Here is a 22,925-nt window from a genome sequence, read left to right as displayed (position 1 = left end):
TCAGAACGTTTTACTGAGTTACTGCTGTATAAGACAGTGTGCCATATGGAAGGGAGGAAGTAGGAAAATGATATAATATGCGCTTTGAGGGCAGGGATACTTGAATCCGTACATTAGTTTTACCATTGACCATAGGCTTCTAGCCTGTACATTGATACTGTGGAACTTGTACACTCAATACGGTATTTTGTTACGGTTTCACCCAATATCGTACAATTTTATTTGTAAAAATTTGAAGGGAAAGAAATCTACTTCCTTTTTGAGTTGGAGTCGTGCTCTGTCGCCCAGGCTGGAGTGCAGTGGCGCAATCTCAGCTCGCTGCAACCTCCGCCTCCTGGGTTCAAGCAATTCTCTGCCTCAGCTTCCCTAGTAGGTGGGATTATAGGCGCCTGCCACCATGCCCAGCTAATTTTTTTGTATTTTTAGTAGAGACAGGGTTTCACCATCTTGGCCAGGCAGGTCTTGAACTCCTGATCTTGTGACCCACCGGCCTTGGCCTCCCGAAGTGCTGGGATTACAGGTGTGAGCCACCGTGCCTGGCTGGAAAGGAATCCATTTCTAAAAGTGACATAAAAATCATTTCTGGACAAGCTTGTTGATGAACCGTAAGTATGTTTAGCTGACACAATTTAAATTCCATTCCCAGTTTAAGTGCCCACCCTAGTGTTTATCTTCACTATTTCTTTTTCAGGAATGCCTTAGTTTTGATATACAGTTGAAATAGAAGAGTGTGTGTGTGTCCTCAATTTTATTCCAATAAGAATAAGTTTTTCCTGATTGTTAGTCCAGTTTGCCATCTGTGACTTTGCTGTTCTCTACTCTTTGATTCCTGCTTTTGTCTACACATTTCATTGTAGTCCACCTTAGTAATTCTTAGGGACTACTTCACTGATGACCTTATGTATATTCTTAACCTTTTGGTTTATTTTTTAAAAAAGCACTATGAAATATGTACAATATAAAAATATTTATTTTTAAAAGTCCTTTCTTGTTGTGTTGGTTAATTGAGTGTGCCAATAAAGACAACAAGGACTCAGATGTCTTTTGTCTTTCTATTTTGTAATCCTTAGCAAGGTGGGCTGCCTGCTTAGCTCCCTCAAGGTCCTAATATGGCTGCCGCAGTTCCAGACGTCGCAGGCAGATGACCAAATCCCAAAGGAGAGTATTGTTTCTCAGAGCCTGTATCTTTTTTTTTTTTTTTTTTTTTTAAGATGGAGTCTCACTCTGTCGCCCAGGCTGGAGTGCAGTGGCACAATCTCGGCTCACTGCAACCTCCGCCTTCCAGGTTCAAGTGATTCTCCTGTCTCAGCCTCCCAAGTAGGTGGGACTACAGGCGCACGTCACCATGCCTGGCTAATTTTTGTATTTTTAGTAGAGATGGGATTTTGCCATGTTGGCCAGGCTGGTCTCAAGCTCGTGACCTCAGGTGATCCACCCACCTTGGCCTCCCAAAGTGCTGCGATTACAGCCACTGCACCCAGCTGCCTGTATCTTTTAAAAGAACAAAGAAATTATTTCCAGAAGGTCTCCAACAGATTTTGCCTTAATTCTTATGGTCAGAACATCGTTTATTATGTGCTTATTTCCAAAGCAGTCGAGGGAACTGGAATTACAGTAATAGGCTTACCAAATTTTGAACAAAGTTGGCTTTTGGTTGGCAAGGAAAAATCAGGAAACTAAATATACATAGTGAAATAAATCTGCCACATAAGCCATTCTAATAGGATTGCTAGGTAGGTGGATTGAAGGAGATGAATAGAGAGTGTCACAAAATGACTAGTACTATACTCTAAAAATATGATCAGGTAATGTTATTTGTTGGAATTCTACCTGTTCTATAACTTTCTGACCAAACATAAAAATATTAAACAGATTTAAGATACCTTTCTCTAAAAAGATTAACAGTTTGTGAAAATAAGTAATTGGTTATAATCCATTAGATTCTTCTGAATCTTTTTTAAAAAATCTGTGATTTCCAGAGATAGTCTTTAATCAATTAGATAGAATGTATTTTTTCATTACACTCTAATGTAACAAGTGTTACATCAAAATAATGCTTCATTATCAATGAAGTGCCCCAGGATTTTGTATGTGAGTAAATATTACCTTGGAATCTTAGTGTTTAACTTTTATATATCACCTCCTCTTTGCCCCCAACAGCCATATCCAAGACTTTGGTAGTAAAAAGAATAATTTCTGAAATAATGAAATTACCAGTTGCATTAACCAGCAGCAATTTGGAGTGGACTTTATAGGAAAAAAATTTTTTCCTCTGGTGTTATTTGTCACTGCAGTGTTCTGCAGTGCCCGTTGCGGAGAGACTGATGACTCATTAACTCAGATCGGTTGCCTGTGCTGCCTTTCTGGATTTTTCCTCTTCTACCACAAGGTTTTTGTTTTTGTTTAAATCTTTCACAAATTGGGTGGGGAGGGGCACTCCTTTCATTTGTAACCAAAGAATCTTAGTTGTAAGTTGCATTTACTTTTTATCCTTAAGGTTGAAGTCAAAACAGCTAAAGGCAACATTTTTATATAATCATTGATTTGATTTTTCTATGAGTGCATCTGTGTATACCACACTGCTTTCATGAAAGTATGTAATAAGTATTCCTGCTTTTATTTATTTATTTATTTTTGAGACTCTGTCACCCAGGCTGGAGTGCAGTGGCGCAATCTCTGGTCACTGAAACCTCCACCTCCCGGGTTCATGCAGTTCTCCTCCACCAGCCTCCCAAGTAGCTGGGACTACAGTTTTGCGTCACCACACCTGGCTAATTTTTGTATTTTTTGGTAGAGACAGGGTTTCACCATTGTTGGCCAGGCTGGTCTTGAACTCCTCACCACAAGTAACCTACCTGCCTCGGCCTCCAAAAGTGCTGAGATTACAGGCATGAACTATCATGCCTGGCCTCATGCTTTTATTTTTTAAATGTTGGAGAACAACAATAGCTGTATAGCCCGGGCACAGTGGCTTATGCCTGTAATCCCAGCACTTTGGGAAGCCAAGGCGGATGGATCACCTGAGGTCAGCAGTTCCAGGCTAGCCTGGTCAACTTGGAGAAATCCCGTCTCTACTAAAAATGCAAAAGATTAGCCAGGCATGGTGGCTTGTGCCTATAGTCCCAGCTACTTGGGAGGCTGAGACACAAGAATCGCTTGAACCCGGAAGGTGGACATTGCAGTGAGCCGACATCGTGCCACCGCACTCCAGCCTGGGTAGCAGACTGAGACTCTGTCTCAAAAAAAAAAGAAAAAGAAAATCAATAGCTGTATATTGTCTTAAGAAGGAGTTATTAAATAGCCTGTAAAGCTATTTTATGTAGCATTAAATCATATCATAGTTGGACCTTATAGAGATTTGGGATAAAATTTAACTTTCAGGCCAGGCATGGTAGCTCACGCCTGTTATCCCAGCACTTTGGGAGGCCGAGGCGGGCAGATCACAAGGTCAGGAGTTCAAGACCAGCCTGGCCAATAAGGTGAAACCCTGTCTCTACTAAAAATACAAAAAAATTAGCTGGGTGTGGGGGCGCATGCCTGTAATTCCAGCTACTCGGGAGGCTGAGGCAGTAGCTGGGAGGCAGAGGTTGCAGTGAACCGAGATCATGCCACTGCATTCCAGCCTGGGCAACAGAGGGAGACTCCATCTCAAAAAAAAAAAAAAAAATTAACTTTGAATATAATCTAACTTGCAGTATAATTTGCTTATTGAAAGTTGGTGTTCTAGGAGATTGTTTTAACATTTTTAAAAGCCTATTTTTCACTGAGAGGCATAAGCATTCAATGATGAAGCAGAAGATTTTAGTGGAGTATTTTTAACTATTCACAGATAATAAGGAAGAGTTATAAACAAATTAGTATATTGTATGACCATGCTCACCAAAATGCTATATGTTTAGCCCTATTCAGTCATCAGGTCACTATAGTATGTCTACCTGATGAGTAATTTTTATTTCACTGTGGGGGAAAAACACTTGCATCTTTTTCTCTCTCTTTTTGAGACGGAGTCTCGCTCTGTCGCCCAGGCTGGAGTGCAGTGGTGTGATCTCCGTCTCAAACAAACAAACAAAAAAAACAAATGGACAAAAATGCTTGGAAGTTTACACTTTAAAACTCGTGTTTTCATAATTATTATGAAAGATGTGGTAAGAGCAGATTTCAGGATGTATTTACAACCACCTCTCTGTATAAACACAATGGAGTAGAGAAAATTAAATTACTCAGAATCATCATCATTTTTTTCTCCACTTAATATTGGCTTTTTTTTTTTTTTTTTTTTTTTTTTTGAGATGGAGTCTCACTCTGTCACCCAGGCTGGAGTGCAGTGGCGCGATCTCGGCTCACCGCAGTCTCTGCCTCCTGGGTTCAAGCAATTCTCCTGCCTCAGCCTCCTGAGTAGTTGGGATTATAGGCGCGCGCCACCACACCTGGCTAATTTTTTTGTATTTTTAGTAGAGACGGGGTTTCACCATGTTGGTCAGGCTGGTCTCAAACTCCTGACTTCCTGATCCACCCGCCTTGGCCCCCCAAAGTGCTGGGATTGCAGGTGTGAGCCACCATGCCTGGCCAATATTGGCTTTTTAAAAAGGACAGTCATCTTGGTTTGCTAATACAAGAATATTCACCAAATTAATGCAAATTTATGGATCTGGTGACAATTATCTTTAGGTAAATTTGTAGAATTATCACTAGGACTCTAGGTTCTCTTATTAGTATGATGTCACTTCCTAAAGTCTGCTGTCTTTGGCATAAATTAAATAATATGTGCCTAAAAATTAAAGAGTTAAAAACTATAGAATCATTAAAATTCTCATGTTGGCTAGGATTTTCCAGCTGACTGCTAAACCCACAAGACAGCTGAATCATGAACAAACCCATTTGGTTTCCGCTAATCATTGCTCATACATTTGGAGGCATGCACTGTTTAGTCTTAAAGGGAAAGTATGTAAATACTTGTTTTAAAAAATCAGAACAGACATCGTTATTCCCTCAAACTTTAGAATACCTTCCTGAACCACAGATTTCAACCATCTGTAGGGAGGCTTTACTAGGTACTCTGATGCCTCATTTGTTCATCCCTCCAAGTCTCAGCTTAACCTCCTGTTAAGTCACTTTCATCCTGCCCAACTCTAGGTTAGATGCCATTGCTTTATGCTCTTCTAAATCTCCAGCCTATAGTACTCCTAAGAGAGCACATATGTCACCTTATAAGAACTACCTGTTTGTCTTTTCATCCCACTATGCCAGAAGATCCTTGAGGGAAAGACTGTGTCTTACTTCATTATATTTTCCATCTATAATACAGCAGCTGGCACATCATCAATGCTTAAAAAAAATACAGTTGATCTTAGAAAATAAAGTTATGATAAAATGCACCTGATAACTAGGAAAAAAAAAACTAGCCAAGCGACTAGATTTGGTTCAAGATAAGAACTATCTACCCCATCCCAGAATGTGAACAAGAAACAGGTTGCTATAGCAGTCTACCGTAAACAGGGAAATTTCTTGGTATGCTCTCGTATATTCTCTGAAATCCAAAAAAAACTAGCTAAGTGACTAGATTTGGTTCAAGATAAGAACTACTAGATTTGGTAGCAAGATAAGAATCACTGGACACTTTAGAAAAAAGGCGATCTTAGCTTATATTAATAGAATGAAATTAGTAGTCATCAGTATTACTTTTCTGTTAGGCGTCTCACAAAAACGCCATTAGAATTTACAGATGAAACTGAGGCTCAAAAGGATGAAACAATTTGATTTGCCTAAGGACACAACTTATAAATTCAAAGTCTTCAAACCGTGGCATTTGTCTCTCAATAAAAAGAAGCATTTGCTGGGCGCGGCGGCTCACGCCTGTAATCCTAGCACTTTGGGATTACAGGTGGGCAGATCACTTGAGGTCAGGAGTTCGAGACCAGTCTGGCCAACATGGTGAAACCCTATCTCTACTAAAAATACAAAAATTAGCTGGGCGTAGTGGCGCACACTGTAGTCCCAGCTACTCAGGAGGCTGAGGCACAAGAATCGCTTGAACCTCGGAGGTGGAGGTTGCAGTGAGCTGAGACTGCACCACTGCACTCCAGCCTGGGTGACAGAGTGAGACCCTGTCTCAAAAAAAAAAAAAAGAAAAGAAAAAGCAGCATTCAGAATAGATGAAGTAGTACTCTTCAGTACTCACTCATACAGCATCTAGAACGTTGTTTTATTTGTACTATTTAAAAGAAATATTGACCTTGTGAAATACTTCTAGAAAAGGGTAGTCTCAGGAGTGAAGCATCTGAAAAGATTATACTTTGAGGGACAGTGGAAGGCACGAAAGAGAATGTGCTTGGAGAGGAAACATACTTTGTATGGCTATAGTAATTGGAAAAAATAGGGCCAAAGGATAGGAGTTAAGGGAAGTAGCTTTAGGTTGGATGTGAGATAGTATTTCTAAAAACAGAATGGCTTTTTCCAAATTCAGGACCTATATTCAAATAATGTTACTGATGACATTTTTGTAAGCATATTACATTTCACAAGGAACTTTTTTTTTTTTTTTTTTTTTGAGATGGAGTTTTGTTTTTGTTGCCCAGGCTGGAATGCAGTGGTGCAGTCTTGGCTCACTGCAGCCTCCACCTCCCGGGTTCAAGCAATTCTCCTGCCTCAGCCTCCTGAGTAGCTGGAATGACAGGCGCCCACCACCACACCCAGCTAATTTTTGTATTTTTAGTAGAGACAGGGTTTTGCCGTGTTGGCTAGGCCAGTCTCGAACTTCTGACCTCAAGTGATTTGCCCACCTTGGCCCCCCAAAGTGCTGGAATTACAGGCATGAGCCACTGCACCCAGACACAAGGAACATTTAAGCAAATTTGTAATGCAATCACAAGTCTGGGGTATGTGGTAGCATTATTACTGTTTTTCAAATGCAGATATTAAGAGATTTTGATTTGTCCAAGATGTTCTGCAGCATGTTATTGGTAGGACCAGGATGTGATCCCAGGTCTGCTGACCCAAGATCTCATGCTGTTTCCACTTTAATAGGCAGATGACCATGTATCATGAGTGCTATAGAGGAAATACCCATATTTGGGGAGGAACTTAGACTGTGTATGATTGTCAGTTTCTTTTCTGATTTTGAAAATCTTTGATTTTCTGAAGATTGAAATTTCACCTCATTCACTTGTTCACTACTTCTTTGAAGACTTTTCCCAACCTATTGTCCAATTAAATATGTTTGTCGTTAAATCTTCTGTTTTTCCCCGTATTATCTCTCAGTTTCTAGAAAGTCTCGTTCTGTCTCTTTAGATTCCAATATTTTACAGTCCCATGCCTGCTCTTAATGACTTCTACTGTATCTTCAGGAAGCCAAAAATCCTAATAAATTTCTGCCAGGCGCGGTGGCTCATATCAGTAATCCCAGAACTTTGGGAGGCCGAGGCAGGCAGATCACTAGAGCCCAGGAGTTTGAGGCCAATCTGGGCAACATGGTGAAACCCTGTCTCTACAATAAATGTAAAAATTAGCTGGGTGTGGTGGCGTGTGCTTGTCACGCCAACTACTGGGTGGGGTGGGGACGGGGGCGGCTGAGGTGATCACTTGAGCCCAGGAGGTCAAGGCTGCAGTGCGCTGTGATCGCACCACTGCACTCCAGCCTGCGTGACAGCAAAAACTTGTCTCAAAAAAAACAAAAACAAAAATTTACTTTACAGCTACCTGTTCACTATACTTCATCCACATTGGTGTACACTTCTGCAAGTTGGAATCAGTTTCTCCTCTGCTCCCAAGGTGGTGTTTGCACCTCAATTGAGCATTTAAGTCATTTTGTTTTACTATACAGCTATTTAAAGCTTCGAAAGCTCTGTAAACATACAATAAATGGAGTTCCATTGACATTCAAGCCTTACCTATTTCCAGAGCTGCTTCAACTTATCCTGCCTCCCCTACTTTAATTCTGTTAAAGTAATTGAACACTATTCTTCTCATAATAGTTCTCCCTCAATCTTCAGTAATTTCCTTGTGTTTATAGGATAAAGTCCACTTGTTATTTTGGCAGTCAGTTCAAGATCCACAAGTTAGTCTTTACCCTTACATCCTTATTTCTCACTGCTGCTTTAATATAGTCTTTATACCAGTCAGGCTGGTCTGTTCACTATTCCTGAATGTTTTTCTCCATTCTTTTGTTATTGGCACCCCCTCTACCCTCTGCAGTGTCTTTGCTACCTTTCTTTTTCTACTGTGTGCAAATTCTACCTGACCTTCAAGATATCTTCTCTAAACATTCTAATCTTTGAACTTTTAGTAAATAAGGGTATACTATTTGGTACTTTATCACTTATTGATCTATGACTCTTTCTTCATGGTTAATTTTGGACATTATTTAGCTTTTCATGTGTACATGTATTTCATCTCCCTCATTAAATTGGTAATAGTTATTAAGGTAGATCAGCAGTCACAAATAAACTTTCTCCTTTGGAATCTGTTACCAGTTTTCAATGTGAACTTGGATAGTTCCTGTTTTTTAAATTATATTATCTATAAAGTAAGAGGTTGAAATGAATTTCTTAAACTATTCTGTGTGTTCCACTAAAAGAAAAAAGGAAAAACACTCCTAGTTAAAATTTAAAGATAGGTAATAAATAAATACCTTTAAGGAGTAAAATATATCGTTTGATACATTGTGAAAAGTGCTATGGTATAAAATAAAGTAGGGAAGGAGGAAGGATGTTGCAGTTTTAAATAAATGGACAGAGAAGCCTCATGGAGAAGGTGATGTTTGAGTAAAGATCTGAAGGAGTGCTGAACATGGTGGCTCACACCTGTAATCCCAACACTTCAGGAGGCTAAGGCCAGAGAATCACTTGAGCCCAGGAGTTTAAGACTGGCCTAGGCAACATACTGAGATCCTGTCTTCACAGAAAATAAAATAAAATTAGCCAGATGTGGTAGCACACACCTGTGGTCCCAGGTACTAGGGAGGATGAGGTGAGAGGATCTCTTGAGCCCAGGAAGTTGAGTTGGCCGTGAGCCATGATCACACCATTACACTCCCGCCTAATCGACAGAACCAGACCGTGTTAGAAAAAAAAGACCTGAAGGAGGTGTAGGAGTAGATACCTTGGAGAATAACATTCTAAGCAGAGGAAACAACCTGTACAAAGGCCCTGAAGTAGAATGTGCTTGTGTTTTTGAGAACTGACAATTCAATATGTATCTGCAGCATGATTAAGTGAAAGAGTAGCTGGATAAGTCAGAGAGGTCATTGAGGATGGGCTTGTTGTAGGGGTGGATAAGTCATTGAAAAGACTTCACATTTTTTGTTATAGTTACCGATATTTCCTATGAAATACCTCACATAGAGATATAATTCGGTTGTGATAAAACCATCGAGCATCCAGGAATAGGGTAGTTTTAACTACATTTTAGGAATTTTGGCTGGGTTCAGTGGCTGGCTCACGTCTGTAGTCCCAGCATTTTGGGAGGCTGAGGTGGGTGGATCACTTGAGGTCAGGAGTTTGAGACCAGCCTGGCCAACGTGGCAAAACCCTGTCTCTACTAAAAATACGAAGACTAGCCAGGTGTGGTCACATGCACCTGTAATTCCAGCTACCCTGGAGGGTGAGGCACAGGAATTGCTTGAACTCGGGAGGCAGAGGTTGCAGTGAGCAGAGATCCCTCTACTGCACTCCAGCCTGGGTAGTGGAGTTAGACTCTGTCTCAAAAAAAAAGAAAAAAAAAAAAAAAAAGACTAGCTGGGCATGGTGGTACACACCTGTAGTCATAGCTACTTGGGAGGCTGAGGCAGGAGGATCACTAGAGTCCAGGAGTCTGAGGCTGCAGTGAGCTATGACTGTACCACCACACTCCAGCCTGGGTGACAGCCTCTTAAAAATTTTTTTAAATTAAGGAAAAGAGAATTTTTGTATTCTACTTTGAAGAAGTATAATAACTCAAGAATACACCAAGGATGAGAGTGGTCTCATCTTAGTGGACTACCTATATTTTGGTTCTTTTGCTTTAGGGTTTATAATTATAACTTATTTATTTATTTATTTATTTACCATAGGTAAACGAACATGGATTTTTCCAAGCTACCCAAAATACTTGACGAAGATAAAGAAAGCACATTTGGTTATGTGCATGGGGTCTCAGGACCTGGTAAGTAATACATCATAATCTCAAAATAAGGATATCTAAGTTTGATTAATGTCTTTTCAAAATATTTTACATAGAAATATACAACTTTCTGTTTACCCGCATAAATTCTGTTTGTCCTTAGGCGATCTCATAGTGACTATAAGACCGAAGTAGAATCTCTATCATAAGGGCTCATCTAGCATTGATTATCTAAATTTGATAATTATTGAGGTGCTACTTTGTGATATCCTGTTTATAATTATGTAAATGTTCAATCAGTGTTCAGTTTTATATGTCTTAATTTTTTGTTAAATTTGAGGTAAAAAAACTATGAAGTTTATAGCTTTTAATATGTAATACCTTGCATATGGCAGGCATTCAGTAAATGTTAATTTGCTTTGAACTTTAATAATTCAAATGCTCAGAGCATTTCTCAGCAATATTAGCTTTTGCCCTTTGCATTTATGAAACTTTCTGAATGGTTATTTTTTTTTATTTTTTTGTTTTTTGAGACGGAGTCTTGCTCTGTCCCCCAGGCTGGTGTGCAGTGGCGCAATCTCGGCTCACTGCAAGCTCCGTCTCCCGGGTTCCTGCCCTTCTCCTGCCTCAGCCTCCTGAATAACTGGGACTACAGGCACCCGCCACCACTCCCGGCTAATTTTTTGTATTTTTAGTAGAGACGGGGTTTCACTGTGTTAGCCAGGATGGTCTCGATCTCCTGACCTCGTGATCCGCCCGCCTTGGCCTCCCAAAGTGCTGGGATTACAGGCGTAAACCACCACGCCTGGCCTTGAATGGTTATTTTAAGTATCACATGATTAACTACCTGTGGGAAAGAAGTCTTAGGACCCAAACTTTATGTCCATTCTGCCAAAACATGGAGTGCTGCTTTTTAAATAATAAATCTTATGCCAGTATTTGTTTTGTTATTGAATACTCCCACTACAAAATGTGATTCACATCACAGTTTCTCTAAGTAAAACCTGCTCAGTGATGTATTATCCTTAAAACCTCATGCTATGTAGTCTTTTTCTTCTTCTAGTTACAGTAGTGGTGATGACAGTTTTTTGATGTTTACGCAAGTGAAGACTGTCAGTCACTGTGCCTCTTTTTTCTCCCCCAAGAACTTGGTGTTTGAGCTTGATTTCATTGGCAAGTCATTAAAAGGTTATCAGTATCTTTTGCCATGCAGAGAAATAATTGTCCTCTCAATGATCATTAGGGTCTTCAGGACGGACAGGCTAAACCCAAGAACTTTTAGAGAAAAGGCAAAAGAACATCAAAGAGTTTAGGACAAAATATTCTGTGAAACTGTGTAGTAAACTCCTCCTGGAAACAATTTTTATTTTTTTTATTTAATTTTTTTAAATTTTACTTTAAGTTCTGGGATACATGTGCAGAAAGTGTAGGTTTGTTACATAGGTATACATGTGCCATGGTGGCTTGCTGCACCTATCAACCTGTTAGCTAGGTTTTAAGCCCCACATGTGTTAGGTATTTGTCCTAATGCTCTCCCTCCCCTTGCCTCCTGCAATTTTTAATTCTTAAGTACTTAATAAGGTAATGGAACAATGGCATCCTTTTTTGGCTTATGAAATACGATTTTTAAATTTCATTATCTCTGGTATTTCAGTGCATCTTAATTCTTAAGTAGTCAGCATAGAGGTAAATATTTGTAGAGTGAATAAGTCTTCATTGTTTTTAATACAGGTTAATTAACTCATAAAACTTTAATAGTTTCCACTGAAGTATTACCTATTAAATAGTTCTAATCAGTTGTATCAGAAGGCTAAATATTAAAAATTGGTTTATTCTTACACATGTCTAAAAATATGGCAACCTTCCCTCCCTGCTAGAAAAGTAATTTTTGCTTACTAGACCACGTGGTCCAAAATAGTAAGTTCAGTAAATGGAATTCCATCGACAATTTCCTACCCAATGGTGGTGACTGATTATAAATATCCTTATGGCCTATGAAAAAAATTTTGTAGATGTGTGTGTGAGTTTTTCTAGTAGAGCTATTATTAGTTTTTGAAAAGGGTCCATGTCCCAGAAGAGTTTTAAGAACCACTGCTATAAGTTATTAGAAAGTAAAGATGTTGCTTTAGGTCTGTCTCTCAAAGGAAATGGTAACAGCACGACAAAGTGATAATTGTGTGGCATTCCACCATACTACTAGCCAAACCATTTATTCCAATTTCTACTTTTAATAGTTTTTTTATTGTTCCAAAGCCTTCACTCTATGTATCATAGCAACCCTCAGAACATACCTGAATCCTACCAGGTAAGTTTGCCATGCAGAACTTGAAATGTTTGAAAAGTTTTCAGGTATATTACGTAAATAAATAATCTTTGGCTTACCTCTTTATATTATACACTAAAAATATATCTGTGTGAAACTACCAGTATGTTCCATAGTAGGTTTTTATCCTTCTTATGAATATATGAGAGAGGCACAATACTGGGTTTATTGGGTGTTTTAATTATTTGTGACTATTCACAGAGCACCAGAGTCTTAAGTCATCAAAATAGTCTTTTGTTCTCTTCAGTGGTTACAGCCTGTGACATGGCAGGTGCAGCCATGTATGAGCTGGTGAGAGTGGGCCACAGCGAGTTGGTTGGAGAGATTATTCGATTGGAGGGTGACATGGCTACTATTCAGGTGTATGAAGAAACTTGTATCCTTTTCGGCTCAATTTCCTGCCACTTTCTATATTTCAAAATTTAAGGATTTAGGCCAGACATAGTGCCTCACACCTGTAGTCCTGGCACTTTGGGAGGTAGGCAGGTGGATCACCTGAGGTCAGGAATTTGAGACCAGCCTGGCCAACATGGTGAAACTCCGTCGCTAATAAAAATACAAAAATCAGCTGGACGTAGTGGCAGGCGCCTGTAATCCCAGCCACTTGGGAGGCTGAGGCAGGAGAATCACTTGAACCCTGGAGGTGGGAGGTTGCAGTGAGCCGAGATCGCACCACTGCACTCCAGCCTGGGCGACAAAGTGAGACTCCATCTCAGAAAAGAAAAAAAAAAATTAAGGATTTAAGCCAAAGGTGGAAGCAGCAAAGCAGCAACAACTAATGATATTAGAAGCATGAAATGCTGGTGTTATGAAGAGACCTGAATTATGCAGGAGTATGTTAAAGAAAGAGAGAAAACTACTATGAATTAGTACTCTTATTTTAAGAAATTAGTATCTTCTGAACTTTCATTGCTCTTACTGCTTCAGTAATTCATGAACTTCAGGGGGACCAAGTGAATTTTTTCTTCAGTGGGACGCATATTGTAGAAGAAAGCGTAAACAGAGTAGCAATATTGACTTGTGAGGTTAAAATTCTCCAATTATGATTTCAGTTTAAAATAGTCCACAAATAAACCGATCACCACTCTTCTGATAGCACTGAGTGACATATTACATTTCAGTTTTATTACTAAGAAAGCTTTACTATTTGGTTACCATAATTTTGGCTTTTAAACATAGTATTTATTTTCAATTTTCTATGAAAAATAAAGGGTTAAGCCTAGTGAAGAAAAATCACCTTTTTTAGTGCTTCTTTGTTTTACTTTGATTCTCAAAATCAGCATTAATTCTTTGAGTATTTAATCAAGATTTATTTGGTACGATGTTTTTGCCATTCTAAAACACATGCATGCAGATAACTAGTCTCTTTATAGTATTAGGTGCCAATTTAAAGTAAAATCATCTAGAAATTTTAAATAAAAATAGAAGTTTTTGTAGCTATGAAATCGTGACTAATCAGAAATATTTTTTCTGTTGTTACTTTTATCTTTTAATTTGTTTAATCTTTTTCATGGCTTGAAGATTTAAAGTAAATGAAAATGTAAACAGTGACAACCCTCCTTGCCTTTGTTGTCTTGTATCTAGCCATTTATCAAAACACATACACACCTCCATGCACACATGCAACCACATTTATAGCTCCCTTTATTGTATATCCTTCTAGTTTAGTAATTACATACATGAGCAAATACAAATATTTGTATTTTTCTTTCCTTTTTCTCTACATATATATATTTGAGTTTTTTGTTTGTTTGTTTGTTTGTTTTTTGAGACGGAGTCTTGCTCTGTCGCCCAGGCTGGAGTGCAGTAGCATGGTCTCGGCTTACTGCAACCTCCGCCTCCCGGTTTGAGCAGTTCTCTGCCTCAGCCTTCCAAGTAGCTGGGATTTCAGGCACGTGCCACCATGCCTGGCTAATTTTTTGTATTTTTAGTAGAGATGGGGTTTCACCATCTTGGCCAGGCTGGTCTTGAACGCCTGACCTCACGATCCACCTGCCCCGGCCTCCCAAGATAGCATATTATATGTACTGTTATACACCTTGCTTTTTTTCACTTAAAAGTATGTGTATTCTAGAAGATAAATAGATATGTGATGAATATAGTAAAATGTTAAAGGTAGAATCTAGCTGGTAGAGATTGGGAGTCCACTGTAAAATTCTTTCAACTTTGTTGTTCTGAAAATTTTCATAATCAAAATTGGAAATGAAAATACATAGTTTAGAGAGATTTCTAGAGGAATTCATGATAACTCTGGTTCTTTTTTTTTACAGCCATATAACAATTCCATCATATAAATGTACCATTATTTACTTATCAATGTCTTAATTATAGAAGTTTTGGTTTCTAGATTTTGGTTGTTATAAACAGTGCTACATTGTAAGTATATTAAGAATTCACAGAAGTTGGATCCCTATGTCACGACTTACCCATTTTGAATTTTGATAAATATTGCTAAATTGCTCTCAGGAAAAGTTATACTGATTTTACTCCTGTCAACTAATGTGTGAGAATAAAGTGGACTCATTATGCTTATTTATGTGTTTATTCTTATTTGTATGTTTTCAAAATAACTTTATTCTTAAGATTTTAGGTTTTGTCCAAGTACTAATACCCTTATTAGGGGACTGATATTCCTCAGCAGTATATGTGAAGCAATGTATTAATGAGAGAGTTTTGCTTCTGTTTTTAGCCCTGTGGTTCCCAAACTTTGCAGAGGCATTCTGAGAAGCTGCAGCAAACTCATGTGGTGCCAGGATATTTAAAACTTTTGAGGCAAACACAGGAATGTTAGACATATTGTCAGACACCACATGAACTAGTAGCTTGAGATAATAAACAGTTTCATTATGTTGCTCTACTATATTTTTGTCAATGATGTCATATCTTTGCAAAGCTGAGTTTTTGGCAGTTGCTAAGCTACAAAAGCAAGTATCATGTGAAAATCAAAATGGAACAGGTTTCCAATCTGATTGCAAGATTGGAAAATTATATAGTTCCCCAAGGGCATACACATTCATAAGAATTATGGATATTTAGGACTGAAATTAATATTATTTTTTCTTTCAACTTCTGCATATATTTTTTTCAAATTGCTACTCAGTTGTTAGGACGTATATACATATTAGGTTGTTTAGATATAACTGTTTAATAAATGCAAGTGTTAGATATATCATTTTTCCTGGGACACTGAAAAAAATTACTGAAAACCCTACGAATCCTGTGGACTGAGAAAGTTTGGGAACTTCTGTTTTCACTTCTTGAGTGGCATTTCCTTGTTAAACTGTGGTATTTCCTGTTAATAGTGTCTTTAAACCTTCATAGTAGGTTTTCCTTAGCTGCTGTTTTTAGCTGGTGTGTCTGTTGGAGATCCTGTACTTCGCACTGGTAAACCCCTCTCTGTAGAGCTTGGTCCTGGCATTATGGGAGCCATTTTTGATGGTATTCAAAGACCTTTGTCGGATATCAGCAGTCAGACCCAAAGCATCTACATCCCCAGAGGAGTAAACGTGTCTGCTCTTAGCAGAGATATCAAATGGGACTTTACACCTTGCAAAAACCTACGGGTATGTCTATGTAACCAAGAATTTCTGAAGTTATTGAAAGAATATAAAATGAATGTTTAGTAAACTACGTTGTACTCTTAGTCCAAATAAAAGTAGACTACAGAAGGATAGTTTAAAGTTTTTCTTAACTCTACTTCATGGGATTTTAGAACTGTTTTATTGATAAATCAGATAATTGATTTAAATTATAGCAGCAGGGGCAAGTCTACTTGACATTTATTTGAAAATTAAACAGCAAATACATTTATTCCCTAGGTTGGTAGTCATATCACTGGCGGAGACATTTATGGAATTGTCAGTGAGAACTCGCTTATCAAACACAAAATCATGTTACCCCCACGAAACAGAGGAACTGTAACTTACATTGCTCCACCTGGGAATTATGATACCTCTGTAAGTATCATTTAAACTTTATCCTGCAGAGTGCCTCTATTTTTGTATGATAGCTGCCCAGTTTTAGTGCCCTAAGTAATTAAAGAATTGATATTTAATATATAAGTTTTGAGTAACTCATAATTTTTGAAGGTTTTTGTTTGTTTATTTTTAACTTGGATTTAGGGATGAAAAAGCAGAACATAGTATTTCTTTTTAAAGAAATGTAACAGTTTTCTACCGTATTAACCGATGCTACATTTATTTAAAGCCCTAATTGTTTAGGCATAGAATAGACTTTGATTTTAATGGTGTATTAATATTCACATAATAATTATATAATGGGACCGGGCATGTAGGCTCACGCCTGTAATCCCAACACTTTGGGAGGGTGAGATGGGCGGAGCACGAGGTCAGGAGATCGAGACCAGCCTGACCAACATGGTGAAACCCTGTCTCTACTAAAAATACAAAAATTAGCCAGGCGTGGTAGCGCACGTCTGTAATCCCAGCTACTCAGGAGGCTGAGGCAGGAAAATCGCTTGAACCTGGGAGGTGGAGGTTGCAGTGAGCTGAGATCACGCCATTGTACTCCAGCCTGGGTGACAGAGTGAGACTCCATCACAAAAAATAAAAATAATTAGTATTATTATTATATAATGGATTATTTGAATTCTATTTTTTTCTTTTTTTGAGACAGGGTCTTGCTGTGTTGCCCAGACTGGAGTGCAGTGGTGCAATCATAGCTCACTGTAGCCTCAACCTGCTGGGCTCAAGCAATTCTATCACCTCAGCCTCCCAAGTACCTGGGACCACGGGCACGTGCCACCATGCCCAGTTAATTTTTTTTGTGTGTGTGTGAGGGACTCTTGCTCTGTCACCAGGCTAGAGTGCAGTGGTGCAATCTCGGCTCACTGCGTCCTCTGCCTCCTGGGTTCAAGCGATTCTCCCACCTCAGCCTTTCAAGTAGCTGGGATTACAGGCCTTTACTTATATTTAACTATTTCTTTGTTGCTCTATATACTTCTTTCTTTCTTTTTTTTTTTTTGGTTTAGGAGATGGGGTGTCACTATGTTGCCCAGGGTGCTGGAACTACTGGGCTTAAGCAATCCTCCTGCCTCAGTTTTCTGAGAAGCTGGGATTACAGTCATAAGCCTGATATACTCCTTTCTAACTCAGAAATTTTGTTTTTAATTATTAAAAAAGTAATAAATGCACCAGATTAAAAAAAAAAGCTAGGACTATATATAATTAATTAATAATAAAAAGTATAAATCTCCCTTTGCACTTACATGTATCACCTTCCTAACCCCAAGAGAATCGGGTTACTTTGATTTTGAAGGAAGAAATGTTCACAAATATGACCATACTAAAATCCTACTGTATTTCTATAGGATGTTGTCTTGGAGCTTGAATTTGAAGGCGTAAAAGAGAAGTTCACCATGGTGCAAGTATGGCCTGTACGTCAAGTTCGACCTGTCACTGAGAAGCTGCCAGCCAATCATCCTCTGTTGACTGGCCAGAGAGTCCTTGATGCCCTTTTTCCGTAAGTTTGAGATGTGTCCCACGATTTTCCCTCAGAGTTATTATATGTGCTTATGTTTTTTTATCTTTATAGAAAAGGGCTTATGTGTTTAACACTATAATACATTTTATCTAGAGTAATAATGGTGAATTAAATATTTTTATCTATTGCTAGCACTTATTATAAATTTAAACCATTGAAGATTTACTTTTTTCATGGTTGCCCACAGAAAGCATTATTTCTGAAACTTTTCTGGAAAAATTAAATTTTCTGAAGAAAATCTGTACCAAAACAATAGAATTGTGTTTCTTCTTCTTCTTTTTCTTCTTCTTTTTTTTCTTTTTTTTTTTAGAGACAGGATCTCACTCTGTCGCCCAGGTTAGAGCTAGAGTGCAGTGGCGTGATCTCAGCTCACTGCAACCTCTGCCTCCCAGCTCAAGCAATCCTCCTTCTGCCTCACTCTCTCGAGTAGCTGGGACCACAGGCATGCACCACCACACCTGGCTAATTTTTTGTGTTTTTGGTAGAGACCAGGTTTGACTATGTTGCCTAGGCTGATTTCAAACTTTTGAGCTCAAGCAATCCACCTGCCTTGGCCTCCCAAAGTACTAGGATTATAGGCGTGAGCCACTGCACCCGGCCACTATGTTTCTTAAGTTATCCTAGACTGGGAACCAAGACAGAAGCCCCACCCAAATAACTGGGATAACATTTGGAAGAGGGAAAGAAAATAGTACAGAATGTGCTTCTAAGTGCTGTAGTGTACTCTTAGCTCTGCAGAAACAAGGCTTTCATCTGATTTTTGGTGAAGGAAATCTCTGTAGTCGTCACGGAATCCAGGGGATCAGTTTAGTCCCAAACTCCATGCCTGGGATAAATCAAACTGAGAAGCAAGCAACATGAATACCTAACTTTAAGTTTGATGCTGGATCTACTTCTAGATTTAAAATTATTAAATAATTCAGATGACAGAGCAAGGGGGAAAATGCCCTGTTTCATGGCAAAGAAGTAAATACTCCAATATCTGTAGCTTTCAACTGATGTCTATTTTTGGCTTAAGCCTCTCTGTAACCAATTATATAATTTTATGGTAAACTGATTTTGTGATGTACAAAGTTCAAATGATTCAAGTATAAATTATTACCAAGCAATTTATTATGTCACTCAATAAACCAAAAGCATGCACAGGAATAGATCTCCCAGCATAAAAGATGTATTTAATTTATTTGCATGTGTAACTTTTTAAAAATAAAGAATTGTGGTATAATTTTTAAAAAATAGTAGGTTTATGTCACCATAAATTGATGATTTCTATTAAAAGTAATGGCAAAAACCGTCATTATTTTTGCACAGACCTAAATAAAATCAACTGGGCTTTCTCTGCTGCCCAGCAATCTTTCTTAATTTGTTGTCTGCTCTTTCCATTTTCTACGACTGCTTAAAAACCATAAACCATCTCCTATCTCTCTCTCTTTCTCTCTCTGTCTCTCTAAGAGACAGTTTATCACTCTGTGACCCAGGCTGGAATGCAATGGCTAGATCATAGTTCACTGTAACCTCAAACTCCAGGGCTCCAGTTATCCTCCTGCCCCAGCCTTCTGAATAGCTAGGCCATGGGCATGCACCACCATGCCCTTCTAATTTCTAAATTTTTTTATAGAGACAGGGTCTCGCTCTTTTGCCCAGGCTGGTCTTGGGCTCAGGCAGTCCTCCCACCTCAGTCTCCCAAAGCATTGGGATTACAGGCATAAGCCTCTGTGCCTAGCCTTATTTTATCTTATTATTTTCATATATCCCTCTTCTCCGGTTTATGGAATATATTTCGTAGTGCTTTTTCTTTCTTTAACTTGTGTTTTTGTGTTCCTTACCTACTTTATTTTTATTTATTTTTATTTTTTTTGAGATGGAGTTTTTTGCTTTGTCACCTAGGCTGTAGTGCAAAGGCGCGATCTCGACTCACTGCAACCTCTGCCTCCCAGGTTCAAGCAGTTCTCCTGCCCCAGCCTCCAGAGTAGCTGGGATTACAGGTGCCCACCACCACGCCAGGCTAATTTTTCTTTTTTTTTTGTAATTTTAGTAGAGATGGGGTTTCACCATGTTGGCCAGGCTGGTCTCAAACTCCTGACCTCAGATGATCCACCCGCTTCAGCCCCCAGAAGTGCTGCTGGGATTACAGGCGTGAGTCACCACGCCCGGCCCCTACTTTATTTATTAATATCTATCAGCAAGTCAAGTAATCCATACTTTGTTTTCTTTGTTTAGGTGTGTCCAGGGAGGAACTACTGCTATCCCTGGAGCCTTTGGCTGTGGAAAGACAGTGATATCACAGTCTCTATCCAAGTATTCTAACAGTGATGTAATCATCTATGTAGGATGTGGTGAAAGAGGAAATGAGATGTCTGAAGTCCTCCGGGACTTCCCAGAGGTCTGTATAAAGCTTCAAATAATATCCTAGAGAAAATACCACTAATCAATGTTCATTGACAATTAATAAAGCTTTGTGTTGGGTCTGGAGCAATGCTGTCATTCGTCAAGGATCTTTAAGGAATTTTAAAATTGTATTTATAATTAATCTGTATATTCAAGAAAAGGAATTTTAATTCTTTTTGTGTGTGTGATGGAGTTTCACTCTTTTTGCCCAGGCTGGAGTGCAGTGGCACTATCTCAGCTCACTGCAACCTCCACCTCCCAGGTTCAAGCGATTCTCCTGCCTCAGCCTCCTGAGTAGCTGGGATTACAGGCGCATGCCACCACACCCAGCTAATTTTGTATTTTTAGTAGAGATGGGGTTTCCACCATGTTGGCCAGGCTGGTCTTGAACTCCTGACCTCCAATAATTGACCTTCCTCAGCCCCCCAAATTGCTGGGATTATAGGCATGAGCCACCGTGCCCGGCCAGGAATTTTAATTCTTAAGCCAAACACTTGAAAGTTTCTTTTTATGGTCTGGTGGTTTTTACTTATTGAGAGAAAGATGAAATAAAGAAATAAAACATTTATAGATGTGAACTTTACATGTGATTTATGATCTAGATTATTATAGAAATATTTCTTTTTTCATAAAATATTCATTTTATTTATGAAATTGAAATAATGTCTATCTTCTTCATAGCACCGTGGAGCAGGGAAGAGAGATTGCAGTGGTGGGGAATATTACTTTAGGAACACTGATTGTAAGAGGCATTAAATATGGGGCAAAAGTTTAAAAAAAAATAGAAAAAGAGGGAGGGCTAAAATATTACCTTAGAAATTGGAGATTCACTAATATGTATTTTACTTCTAGCTCACAATGGAGGTTGATGGTAAGGTAGAGTCAATTATGAAGAGGACAGCTTTGGTAGCCAATACCTCCAATATGCCTGTTGCTGCTAGAGAAGCCTCTATTTATACTGGTGAGTACATAATTGGAATAAAAGCAGTTAACATCTGTTCTTAAGTGTAAAGCTAGCACCAGACTTTTCTAAAGAGCTTTTTGCTTTCATTCTAAAATATCTCTGTGCATATAAGCACATTCCTAGCTTTTAAAAAATATTTTACTTGGCCAGGCACGGTGACTCACGCTTGTGGTCCCAGTACTTTGGGAGACCCAGGCGGGCAGATCACTTGAGGTCAGGAGTTTGAGACCAGCCTGGCCAACATGGTGAAACCCTGTCTTTACTAAAAATACAAAAAATTGGCCGGGCGTGGTGGCGGGCACCTTTAATCCTAGCTACTCGGGAGGCTGAGACAGGAGAATTGCTTGAATCCGGGAGGCAGAGGTTGCAGTGAGCCGAGATCGCGCCACTGCACTCTAGCCTGAGTGACAGAGCAAGACTCTATCTCAAAAAAAAAAAAAAAAAAAAAAAAAAAAAACAAAAAATTTGGTTATTATATCTTCAGAATAAGTGAATATAAGACATTTATAGAGCTGTCTCAATCTTTTTAATGACCGTAAAATGATCTTATACTACCTTTTTTCACTACATGTTTTATCATTGATCTAGTTTTAAATATATTTGTATCTTTGTAACTTGAATTATCAGCTTTGAATTAATATGTTTTGTCTGGGGATATAAAAGATAAGACAATTCAGGTGTTAATGACCTTTCATCTTTGGTTCCATTTCCATCCCAGCTTTTATTTCTACATTTTCAGGATTTATAAAACTTACATTCTATTCTGTAGCCATAAAGCCAGTATTTGAATTAGCTGTAGACCTACATTAAAATGGAGTTAATGCTCACCAGCAGTCCCTTGGCTATAATTTCTCCATTTCTTGATTGGCTAAGATTTGACTTTTGGAAGTTTCTTCAAGAAGACTTATGGCAACTATGTTCTCTGAATTCTTGTTTCTTCATAAATTTATTTTTTTTCTATTGCCTTTAAAGTTTAATAGTTTGGCTGAGTATAAAATTCTTGATCAATATTTCTTTTCTTTGAAAACTAGTATTAAATGCTGGGGACATTAAAAGCTGAGGCTGGCCTGCTTTTTTTCCTTTTGTAGGTGATTTTTCTCTTTTCCCAAAGGACTTTCTCTTTAAATTTGAAGTCTCTTAACTTTATTGAGATATATTCCAATATTGATAGTTTCATTAAATTTTTCTGGAGACATAATGTACCCATTTAATCTATGAAATATGTCTTTTATTTTGGAAAAATTTAGAAAATTGCATCTGAAACTTTTTGTCTTTCATTATGGCTGTCTTCTTCAAATATACCAACTAGAGAAATTAGATTTTTGTTATCTATTTTCCATGTGCATCATTTCCTCTCTAATCCTTTTTATTTAGCCTTTTGTCTGTTCACAGGATAAATGGTATTTATTCTTTGTGTTGCTTCTAATGAAACCTTCACTTCTATTTCTTTTTGTTCTTCCAGCTCATGAAGTATCTCTTCTTATCTTGCTCCATATGCCTTGAGATTTTATTTTGTAGTAGGCTGCATTATTAGAGTTTTTTTTTTTAACTGTGGTCACAGTTTTCATTTATTCTTTGACAGGTTATTTGACCATCATTGTATTCTTCTCTTCTGTCTTTTTCCTTATTTTATTTTTGTTTAGATATCCTGTA

General features: G+C 38.3%; 1 protein-coding gene across 1 annotated transcript in view; it reads left to right on the top strand.

Moving 5' to 3' along the window:
- ATP6V1A (ATPase H+ transporting V1 subunit A) overlaps positions 1 to 22,925 on the top strand; it is a 64,130-nt gene that overhangs the window by 22,585 nt on the left and 18,620 nt on the right. The window contains exons 2-8 of the mRNA XM_003261824.3: positions 10,046 to 10,137; positions 12,666 to 12,794; positions 15,767 to 15,981; positions 16,237 to 16,374; positions 17,748 to 17,899; positions 20,141 to 20,303; positions 21,161 to 21,269. Of these exons, the coding sequence (XP_003261872.1) occupies positions 10,056 to 10,137; positions 12,666 to 12,794; positions 15,767 to 15,981; positions 16,237 to 16,374; positions 17,748 to 17,899; positions 20,141 to 20,303; positions 21,161 to 21,269 (988 nt within the window). The 5' untranslated portion in view covers positions 10,046 to 10,055. The remainder of the gene's footprint in view (positions 1 to 10,045; positions 10,138 to 12,665; positions 12,795 to 15,766; positions 15,982 to 16,236; positions 16,375 to 17,747; positions 17,900 to 20,140; positions 20,304 to 21,160; positions 21,270 to 22,925) is intronic.

Source organism: Nomascus leucogenys, chromosome 21, assembly GCF_006542625.1.
Source record: "Nomascus leucogenys isolate Asia chromosome 21, Asia_NLE_v1, whole genome shotgun sequence".
In the NCBI taxonomy this organism is placed as follows: domain Eukaryota; kingdom Metazoa; phylum Chordata; class Mammalia; order Primates; family Hylobatidae; genus Nomascus; species Nomascus leucogenys.
Note: the sequence above shows the minus strand (reverse complement) of the source record. Positions and strands in the feature narration are given on the sequence as shown.